Here is an 11,218-nt window from a genome sequence, read left to right on the forward strand (position 1 = left end):
GTTAGTGCTAATACTTAATAGCCTCTGTCCACTGGTTTAAGAAATGTCACATTTTAAAATTTCACATATTGGTATTCCATCGGTATTGGTAACATGTGAGTGGCAAAAGTACCGCTTCTTTTAAAAACAGCTGATCGAGTTTCTTTTATTTATATCCTCCTCTTTTCGAAATTTCGCCATGTGTAATTCTAAAAACTGTGTAATTATTCTAATTTTTAATACCTTTTTTAAAGTTGCCGCTAGCCTTGTTTGATATCAGCTGTGTATGTTTTTGATACTTTTTCACAATATCGATAGAAATCTCGATTAACCATCGCAATAAACACGAAATGTTCGGGCGAATTTACACATATCTGAAAAATGTGTCTTTTTTGAAAGATGTGTGAAATGTGTTTTCATATGGGGAAACGCATAGGGCGCATTTCACATATTTGTCAAAAATGTGACTTATTCTGAAATGTGTGAGAAATGTGTTCAGTCGACAGAGGCTACAAGAGTGTATAGGGATGAATCGAAATACATAGTTAAAATATCGATTCTGCATATCGAACAGAGGTAGTGACTGCAAGTATATCGATAGCTATCGGTTGCACCAGCGCTGCACATACACAAATCAACAGCTGTTTGACCATCCATTGGTTTGACCATACTGTTTGCGTAAAAAGTCCAATAAACTATTTTGAAATAAAAAATGATTTCCCAGGGCTTTAGGCGCTCGCTGGTCGCAGGGGCGCAGCTACTTAAATCCCAATCGTCTATTGCACCGGCCGGTGCCAGCATCTTGAGGTAAACAATCAAACTACGCGGATACTTACATAATCATATTTCTACAGGAACCATTGTAGCAAAATAAGTGCAAATAGAAATAATTTCCAAATCATATAAATATATATTCGATAGCTCGAATCAACATCGCGGTGCAGCAAAATGGTATCCAGATCCCGAATTCATGAAGCAATTCAGTGGTCCGGTCATGTATCCCGATCAAGTAACCTCGCTGTGGAAGGTGCCGCCATGGAACAGTATGCTTACAAAGATAATTATTAAAGTTTAATGAGTTTTATGATTTTATGCTTAATTTTCCGCAAAAGGCAAAATGGTCCCCGTTGAAAAGTCTGTGCGCAACTTGACGCTGAATTTTGGACCCCAGCATCCGGCTGCCCATGGCGTCCTTCGACTAGTACTTGAACTCGATGGCGAGGTACATAAATGTACTTCTTAATTTATATTTAAATGATTGAGCGTGCTTTTGCTTTCAGACGGTAATGCGCGCCGACCCACACATTGGCCTGTTGCATCGTGGCACTGAGAAGCTAATTGAGTACAAGACCTACACGCAGGCTCTGCCGTACTTCGATCGTTTGGATTATGTTTCGATGATGTGCAACGAACAGTGCTACTCGCTGGCCGTGGAGAAATTACTCAACATCGAGGTGCCGCTGCGTGCCAAGTATATACGAAGTAGGTGCTAAATTTGGCCCACTCATAGTTCCAACCAAAGGCAAAATCGTATGATTTGTTTCCAGCTCTCTTCGCTGAAATAACGCGCATCCTCAACCACATAATGGCTGTGGGCACGCATGCTCTAGATGTGGGTGCACTGACTCCCTTCTTCTGGCTCTTCGAGGAACGTGAGAAAATGATGGAATTCTACGAACGTGTTTCAGGAGCGCGTATGCACGCCGCCTACATTAGACCCGGCGGTGTCTCACTGGTACGCTTTTTATATAGATAAATATGAAGAAAACAAAGTTAACATAACTTTTTTGCAGGATATGCCACTGGGTCTGATGAATGACATTTACGAGTTTGCATCAAAATTCGCCGAGCGATTGGATGAAGTTGAGGATGTGCTCAGCACGAACCGAATCTGGGTGCAACGCACAGAAGATATTGGCATTGTGTCTGCCGAGGAAGCCCTTAACTACGGCTTCAGTGGTGTCATGTTGCGAGGCTCTGGAATCAAATGGGACTTGCGAAAGCAACAGCCCTACGACGCATACCATCTGGTCGACTTCGATGTGCCGATTGGTACCAAAGGCGACTGTTATGACCGGTACCTGTGCCGCATCGAGGAAATGCGTCAGTCTTTGCGCATCATAGATCAGTGCTTAAACCAAATGCCAGCTGGTGAAATCAAAACAGACGACGCAAAGGTGACGACACCGACCCGCTCCGAAATGAAAACCTCCATGGAAGCGCTCATACACCATTTCAAACTCTTTTCGCAAGGCTATCCAGTGCCACCCGGTGCTACTTATACGGCAATCGAGGCGCCAAAGGGCGAGTTTGGAGTTTATTTGATATCAGATGGTTCCAGTCGTCCCTACCGCTGCAAGATCAAAGCGCCAGGATTCGCTCATTTGGCAGCTCTCGAAAAAATTGGCAAGCAACACATGTTGGCCGATGTAGTTGCCATAATCGGCACCCTGGACGTTGTGTTTGGTGAAATCGATCGATAGATTGTTTTAATTTTACAAACATCAAAATTTGGAAGCTTATGAAAATATAAATGCAATACAGTCATTAAAACACCAACAATTTTAGAACCAACGAAAACCTATCCATGCACCCATAGCTCTTCCAATAATTCGAAAATTATTCTTATTAAACAAATATAATATATATATATTTATATTATAAATAAATATTTAGCATATTTAGCATTAAGCTCTAGAGATCTTGATGTGAATATTCTAAATATTCTATATTTACCAGAATATGTTTTGGAAATATATTCTTCGGTAGCTTCTTCAGTTTTTGAAACTTTGGCGATTTTACATAGAGGGATGGTCGAACGTGGCTAAATCGACTTACCTCGTCATCCTGATCAAGAATAAATACACCATGGGGTCGGGAGAGGATAGTTTTGTATTCGTTTTCAAGTACAGCTGCCTCGTCGATGTTTAGCATGTTATGAGTCTTTTCCAGGCCATCATTTTCAAGCTGGATCAATTCGACTTGACGGCTTGCAAATGACTTCTGCTCTTCTGACAGGTCCCATGTTTCCCGATCAGTTACGCCGTCGTCTCGGCAATAGGCCATTTCAATTTTTTGGTACGCGCTTGTTTATAAGGATAGCAGTAAGCTATGGTCAGTCAGGAGGGCACCAGGCCCGAGTCCAGAGGGTGGATGGACAGAGAGCCATCTACTACACAGTTTGTAGTCCGCACTTATCCTTATTACGCACGATTGATTCCACATTGTGTGATGTCCAAGAGATTTATGACATTTGAACTCTTTCATATTTTTTAAGATATAAATCAATATGAATGTCTACTAAACGAATCGAGCAGGTTTACGTTTTTGTAGTATTGCATTGGAGCTTTTGTTTTATTCAACTTTATTTTTATTTCTTCATTCACAAAAATCTTAAAATTGTAATGCCAAACAAATTCAAAGATAAATTCACTGTATTATAAATAACCTTTTTTGTCACATATGGTAATCTGTTCTGATAATCATTGTTGTTGTTTATCTGTGTGCATTAGCTTAGCAAATGAATATACTTGTATGTATTATCGTCTGATCTGGAGGATCCTAAGCAATAATTTAGAGAATAAGTCCATCGATAAGCGTATCTGTGGATGTCCGGACATTCGCAAACAGATTCGCATTCGTGAACTTATCTATATATGTATGTACATTAAAGAGTTTTTTTGTGACCCACACATATACATATTGTAGTAGTGCATTATGTATAGTGTATTTGTTTTCATTCATCAATAATAAATATTATATGGTTTATCTATTTAATAGGCGGAAATTTGATACTATTAATATAACACTAGTTTGCATATCGTATATTATTATTCATATAATTGTTGTTGTTTTTAATACATAGGCAGAGGCATGTGTGCGTATACATAAGTGTTTAAATTAATATACATACACACATACTATGAATTCTATTTATTTTGCTATGCATTTGTATTCGTACCTAATAAGTTTTTATTCTACGTGATCACATTGAAACTTTTGTTTTATAAACGTTTTAGTAATTAGTTAAAGACATTTTGTAATTCATAACATATTCCTAAAAGCTTTAACAATTTTGTAACATTCATATTTGCGATGACATTTTAAGTTACGCCAACTGGATATATACTATTACGAAATTTACACAATAGATCTATTCAATCTACCAAACACATGTACGTGTTCGAGTGTTCTTTTCTACAAATTAGTTTAACGAGTAACAGATTGCTGTGGGTGCCATGTTTTGCAACAGGCGGTATTTATCCTACGAATGGACATTCAATTAATGATGACCGTAAAATTATTAAACAGTCAAGAAAATTGTATATTTGAGAATATTGCATCATGGATCCCAGATCCCAAAACAGTATATATTCAAAATATAAAGCTGATAGTTTCAACTGATTTGATGATAATGTATTGCACAAATTGGTCATAATATTCACAGATTATGTAATACAAATATTATCTAAATACAGAACACTCCTGTGAATCATGAAGGTAGTATTCTCGCTATTTGTTTGTATTATCAAAGGTACAGAGCCATATATAACAGAATTTAATATATGCATACATCCATACATGTATGTTTCTTAAAAACATATTAAATATTTAAATATTTTCTATATCCACAATTGGTTATATAATTATAAATCAAAGGTAATTCGACCACAATGATGGTGGGGAAAAGGCTGCACAACAAAAGTTACAAGATTTATTAAATAAAGACATCCCTAATGAATGATATATCTCTAACAGATGCAATATTGCGTATTGGTTACTTTTTTAAATTTTAAAGCATATTGTTTTCTCGCGTGACCAAACATTGTGTTGCATATTGGTGGATCGACTTAAGCACATATGAAGCCCTATTTTTTATGTATTTAATTAAATTAATATATACGTAAAAAGTATACTAATATACAAATGAATCTTCTAAATGCTACTTTTATATAATTGAATATAAATACATATAAGTAGTTACATTACATTAATTTAAAAGCTTTTCGATTTTCTCTGTCAAGAAACGATATTTAACAAAAATAATCACATATCATTTAAGCAGATGACATAATACATAAAGCTATTTACATATCGTCGCACAATGTTGATTTTTTTTTTTTTTTTTGAGAACAACAAACATTTGCAGCCTCGTTCCCGCGCCCTCTCTTATCGTCTCAGTTGTTTGATTTCAAGGCTTGAACGCAGAATTTTAAAATAGCTTTATATTTGTATTTGTATTTAGCATTGTGTTCATCTTTGATAACTACTAAGTTCTGGGGATCTTTCTAATTATTTAAGACTATTTGTAGATGTCGGTACAATATTATCGGCAGTGATTGAATCGGGCGATTTCTTCATTTTGTCGCAATAATCATTAAATATATCACGAAATCGTAGCCAGCACTTTTCAGGTATAGTTATAGAAGTGCGAAAGTTATTTTTTACCTGAAATTGAGTCAAAATTTACATAATAAATATATATATTGATCGATTTAAATTTTTTAAAGTATTCGTACCTCACTTATTCGCATATAAACTCCACGATTATTTTGACCAATGTCAAAGTAAAAGTTTTTGTTATCCACTTTCATATGACGCTCTTCAGGCAAATCGCCTTTAAAACTGAAATTTAGGAATCGATACAAAAACACATCTTACATTAATATTTTTGTACAGATCTTTTGATGCTATATGCGTAATTTTTTAAAATCACTATTGAATAAAATTTGATTAGATTTTATGCATGTTTTCACTTGAAGTTATTTCAAATCTTTACAATGATTGATTGGTAAAAATACTTTACCCCCCATCATTGGCTCCAAACTCTTCCAACAGATCAGTCAGCGCATCTCTAAATTCAATCATGCCTTGGGCCGGCAACGCAATTTGAGATCTGGGCCCACCTCTTGTTATTGTTTGGGAAACCTGAAATTGTAAATTATTTAGTAAATTTAAATGAAAACAAGTGAAAGTATTTCAATATAACAATGCTTTGAAATACAGTCAATTGATTGATCAATTAAAAGGAAATAAAATAACGAATAAAACACAAAAATAAGTGCTCTAGTCGGGATTAACCGATTTGGAGATATTTTAGTCTATAAGATTATTCCCTTTTTTGATTGACTATTGAATTAATTGATGATAATCAGTCACGTATTTACTTAGTTTATGAGATCGGAGCTTTATTATGGACAATTTCAGAAAAGATAATTATTATTCAATTTATTTTTGTATACTTGTTAATATAACTTGAAAACGAACTAGTTACCCAGAAAACAGCTGAGCCAAAACATAAAAATAATACGATTTTTAAAAAAATTTTGAATTAAGATTAAATATATATTGATGGAGACTCAGACGGTAAGCAACCAGCCAATAAACCAACCATTAGATTGGAGATCGAAGTTAGCCCGGTAATTATAATTGAAAAACTCGATGACTTAATTTAAAATATATGACAATCTTAAGGTTCTCTCGAACTCCGAACCAAAACCATTGAAAAAATATTTCACATGGCTTGGATCGTCAGATAACAATCCTTTGATAAATAAACATAAATAAATAAATATTAACATACATATTTAATATACATATTGAATATTTACCCTAAGGAACCTTCCGCGAGCATTTTCCTTCAAGTCCAAATAATACCTCCTATTGTCCTTTATCATCATCTCTGATTTCAACTTGCCATCCTCTGGCAAACTCTCCGTGTGCGGAGGCCCTACATTTTGATGAACTTATTTGATTTTTAGGTCATAAACAATTCACTAAAAAAACAGAACATAGCCTACCTAGAGAAGCATAGTAATCACTAAATGACGACAGGTGGTCACGGAACTCGGCTGCCGTCGACAGCGCTAAATATATTTGACTTCGTCTGCCGTCTGCGCCAATCTGAAAACATGGAAATTAATAATGTTGCCACAAGCCACTTTATCGATTGATGTCAATGTAGTAAATGGATTGGAAATTGTAAGTATTGGTATCTAGGAATCTTATATTGACTTGGTCTCATATATTTCTTGGGTTTCGGAACGTTCTACCAGTTCTATAAGAGAATTAATCCTGATCACAATCAATTCAACATCTGGTATTTCTTGGCCTCCCCATTGTAGATAAGATCTTAGACAATATTTTTCCTCCCAGTTTGAATACGAACGGACTTTCCTTTCGCCTTGACCTATTTTTTCCGAGTTGAGGTAGATTTTCCGAACACATCTTTCCTTTCTAAACAAATTTAAGGTTAGAATCAATTGATTCCTATATCTTTGCATAGTTGAATTATAAAGAGATATTCCATTCGAGAGTGTTCTAGAAAAAGGCTGAGTAAACGGATCTTAGAAAGTAGCCCACATTTATATTCTAAGAAATAACTAAAACCTATGATAAATGTTATTGATGGTGAATGCTTTTGTCTTGGTATAAATATAAATATATATTTACCTCGGCCACCTTTATGAAGCGACCACGACGATTTTGCTTTACATCCAAATAAAATCGTTTTGATTGAATTTGGAGCATTTTTGATGCCAGCTCCTGCTCAACTGCACTGACGGCTGCGAAAAGATAAGAATTTATATACGTTAACAATGAAATTTCACGATATCCGATTGGTGAATAAATGTTGTATACAATTATTCAATTGATAAATGACTTTGAATGATTATTATGTATATATTCTAAAAGCTACATGTAAGTTGGGGGCTCTAGCTCTATGCCCAAGGGATTTACTCAAAAATCAAAATTTCGATATCAATTTTTATCGATTGCTTCGAAACACGGTACGTTATCGATTATCAAAGATAAGTCTAGCCATTTTCCAGCCTTTAAATCTTATTAAATCTGACATCGACAAGCTCATGCATACGGGGTCAGATAGCTCTTAGGGCCCAATGGATTTACTCAAAAATCAGGGTTCCGATATCGATTTTTATTTGTTGCTTGGAAACACGGTAAATTATCGAAGATAAGTCTAGTCATTTTCCAGCCTTTAACTGTTACTAAATCTGACATGGACAAGCTCATTCATACGGACAGACATGATATTTGGTGTCATTATTTAAATTTTTACATATATAATAAAACCATTGAATGCAACATTTTTATTAATAATATAACCTTTTTTTTATAACATACCTTTGCCGGACGAGTCAAAATCATTTCTGCTTGAAGAACCTTCCATATTGCTCGCATTATACTCTGAAAATAAAAGAGGATGATTGAATGCCAATAAGTATGCAAACTTTTTCTCCAATTTTCCGCTATTTCCTATTTTCCCTAATGCGATAAGTTATCTAAATCCCCATTCTATATATAATAATACATCTATATAGATACTATCCGGTATACCCCGGCCTTGCCCGTGCCAAAGGGCCAAACTTCGGATATGATTTGACCGAGTCCCCGAAAGGTGAAAAAAAAGTTATACAAAGCTTCTCTCGTAAGTGATCTCTTTTGAGCAAAGGCTAAGGATTCCGTGGCTCTTAGTGGGCAAACAGGTGAGTTTATCGGGTGTTATCTTTGATCCTGACTATGTTAAGTGGGCTATTAGATACTTTGATCGGGCATAATATCGCCAATATCAAAGGCAAGACGACTGAGGATCAATCCTGGCAATGGAAATTGGCCTGGCCTCCTTAATATAGACGGTGCCTTTATTTTCATAGGATATGGTATATGCCTCAGAGCGTTGGGGCTTGCCAACATGAGAGAGTCGTGCGGTCCCTTGTAAAAGTTGATGCAGAGAGATCTTGGCGAGGTCCTCAAATGATCACTGATGCCTTCTAAAAATGGTACAAAGTCTATACAAGTAAACTCTTTACTTATCCATAGAGGTTAAATAGCCAGATATTGTCTTAAATAAACAACTAACCTGCAACTCTCTAATTCCGTAGATATGCGCTAGCAGCGATTTTAGTTATGCCGATTAAAGACATTTCTGACAAGGAAATCCGCGATAGAACTGATTTTATAACCACAATGAATTGCTTAACGGCAATCCATGCGAGGATCCATTAAAGCTGAAGTGAAGGGGTTAACTGATTGATCAATACTCGTATCCGAAAATAGAGTTGGTCACTGAATGTCTTTAAATCTGAGATTTATGCCCAATAATATCTTATCGAAAGGGGATTTTTAGGAGCGCCCCTTATTATATTTTCCGCACAATAAGCTTCAAGGTGAAGAGAGCTGCGCACATTTATTGTGGAAGGTGCTTTAGGAGCTATTAACCTTTAGATTGATGATAATAATAATAATAATGAAAACTTGTCTGTTTTGCAAGGTATCTTGACCAAAGCTACCTTCTTTAGGAAATCTGCGCCAAGTAGTATGTAATATTCGTCGTGCCGAAGATAATCATACGTACGTTCAACAGCTGCCGGAATGAAATTTGAAGTACTTACTTGATCCTGAGATACCTTCCTCGCCACTTCCAAGATCAGACATTACGAAATACTTTCAAAAATAACGTTTTATGTCAAGCTTTGGCGCCTAATTGGAGCTCCGTTTATTCGTCAATCCGGTTCACTGGTGCCTCTCCTTCTTATCCGCTTATCCTCTTATCCTACGCCTACTAGCAATGTTTACCTAACGTGTTGGCCGGAGCAAACTCTGCACTCCTCCAACTAAAAATATGCACAAACATAATTGTATAGTAGTTAGACCAATGAAAATCAAAATCTCATATTTTTTAAAGATGTAAATACATATACATAAACATTGACATGTGTCTGTTTATTCAGTCAAACCATACGCAAACATACATACATATAGATTTGTGAATGCATACACATATACATAAATGCATATATGTAAATAACTTATCAAAACATATGTGTTTACTAAACATTTTGAATGTACATGTCTATAATTGTAAAAATTTTAATTGAGTATTTCATTAACGGTACACGCACACATGCAAACACACATACGTAACAATATCAATATGGTAATGTACACTTAATGCCTGTATACTGCCTGTATACACACACATTCGCACAGAAAAGTACATGTAAACTTTTCATTGAACTACTCTTGCAAAAACCTTGAACGCTGTACATGCACACATGCATATCTTATGTATGCACATATGTGTATGGGTCTTTGTATGTTCAATTCCATCTGCCCAACACGTTTATGTAATTAAGTCGGTAATAGCCTTTGATAAATATGTTACTTAAATATATCATTTGATATTTTTAAGGCTCAAGAAACTTGTGTTACCATTGTAAATGCATTAAGAACTTTTATGCTGACAAACGTCACTGTTCATAAATGCATACATACACACACACACACACATGTACATACAAAAACGTTAGATAGTCTCACAAAAAGTTGAATTGTGTGAATATAATTGTTAGTTAATGCACTTCTAAAATACGAAGATATATTAGTTTAATAACAAATTATATTTTATTTTTATAATTTACGCACACATACACGCACGCACCGTTTGACGACGATGCTCACTTCGAGATGACACATGAGACGTCCATTTCGATTTATTTTATTAAAACTAAATTTTCAAAGATATGCGATTAACAATTAAGGTTTCGTCATGCAGGTATCAATAACACTCTCTATATATTCTTCAATTAGTTTATTAAATAGGAAAGATGCAAGCAAATCAAAATACGTATGAACGGTTAGCAGTTTCAATGCGATATCGTATACTTTTTAGTTTCGATTGTATTGCACGCAGGGCACGAAGACCTGATAGTAGAGGCAACCCTCTTATTCGATTTAAAAAAATGATCGAAATCAGCTATTTCAACAAAAAAAAAAAAACAAAATACTTTTATTAGTACATACGCGTTTCCTTTTTTATCTTAATTCATATTTTGGTAGAAAATCATCCAACAAAATAATTTATTGATCAGGTTTCGGATTGAGACAGTGGCCGACCTACCGCAAAGCCAGTGTTCTGAAACTACAGTCATACCAATGATTAATATGTATAAAAACAATTTTTGCCACAGGTATTTTTAGTGCATTTTATTTCTCTCGTTTAGAAATACATATTTTATGTTAAATAAATACATTTGCTGAGTTGTCTAATTTTTGCTTTACATTCATTTTACATTTTTAGCAGTTCGGCTGAAATACGGCACACGAACACGATACTTCGGGCGCCATAACAGGCACGCAGTAACGATGGAGGTGCTTCAAACATATTTTTTTTAAATAAGCGTGCAACCGTCTTAATAATATGTGCACTGCTGAACTT

At 35.1% G+C, this 11,218-nt stretch overlaps 2 protein-coding genes and 1 long non-coding RNA gene across 11 annotated transcripts; 2 read left to right on the forward strand and 1 right to left on the reverse strand.

Moving 5' to 3' along the window:
• The first annotated feature begins 615 nt into the window (after positions 1–615).
• Positions 616–2,532, forward strand: ND-49 (NADH dehydrogenase (ubiquinone) 49 kDa subunit). Its single transcript, XM_002059668.4, has 6 exons — positions 616–786; positions 901–1,022; positions 1,092–1,201; positions 1,260–1,461; positions 1,527–1,714; positions 1,773–2,532. Exons 1-6 carry the CDS (start codon positions 692–694, stop codon positions 2,460–2,462), a joined length of 1,407 nt encoding a protein of 468 aa, XP_002059704.1. The 5' UTR covers positions 616–691; the 3' UTR covers positions 2,463–2,532.
• A 1,211-nt stretch (positions 2,533–3,743) lies between these two features.
• Positions 3,744–10,596, reverse strand: Pur-alpha (Purine-rich binding protein-alpha). Of its 7 annotated transcripts, none has more exons than XM_015168631.3 (9): positions 10,442–10,594; positions 9,393–9,614; positions 8,125–8,187; positions 7,432–7,544; positions 6,780–6,882; positions 6,591–6,724; positions 5,786–5,907; positions 5,499–5,604; positions 3,744–5,427 (listed from the first exon to the last, which is right to left on the reverse strand). In XM_015168631.3, the coding sequence occupies exons 2-9, from the start codon at positions 9,433–9,435 to the stop codon at positions 5,272–5,274; spliced, it is 840 nt and encodes a 279-aa protein (XP_015024117.1). In that variant the 5' UTR covers positions 9,436–9,614; positions 10,442–10,594; the 3' UTR covers positions 3,744–5,271. The 7 variants fall into 7 exon arrangements, with proteins under 7 accessions (XP_015024117.1, XP_015024116.1, XP_002059705.1 ...); XM_015168630.3 differs by having other exon boundaries at positions 10,432–10,588; XM_002059669.4 differs by having other exon boundaries at positions 6,591–6,709; positions 10,426–10,585.
• Positions 8,141–9,397, forward strand: LOC116650493 (uncharacterized). Of its 3 annotated transcripts, XR_011417067.1 has the most exons (4): positions 8,141–8,221; positions 8,322–8,486; positions 8,540–8,822; positions 8,883–9,397. It is a non-coding gene; the product is annotated as an uncharacterized lncRNA (long non-coding RNA). The 3 variants fall into 3 exon arrangements; XR_004303462.2 differs by having other exon boundaries at positions 8,322–8,822; XR_004303464.2 differs by having other exon boundaries at positions 8,322–8,780.
• Positions 10,597–11,218: the final 622 nt, after the last annotated feature.

Source organism: Drosophila virilis, chromosome 6 (assembly GCF_030788295.1).
Source record: "Drosophila virilis strain 15010-1051.87 chromosome 6, Dvir_AGI_RSII-ME, whole genome shotgun sequence".
NCBI classification, from domain to species: Eukaryota; Metazoa; Arthropoda; class Insecta; order Diptera; family Drosophilidae; genus Drosophila; species Drosophila virilis.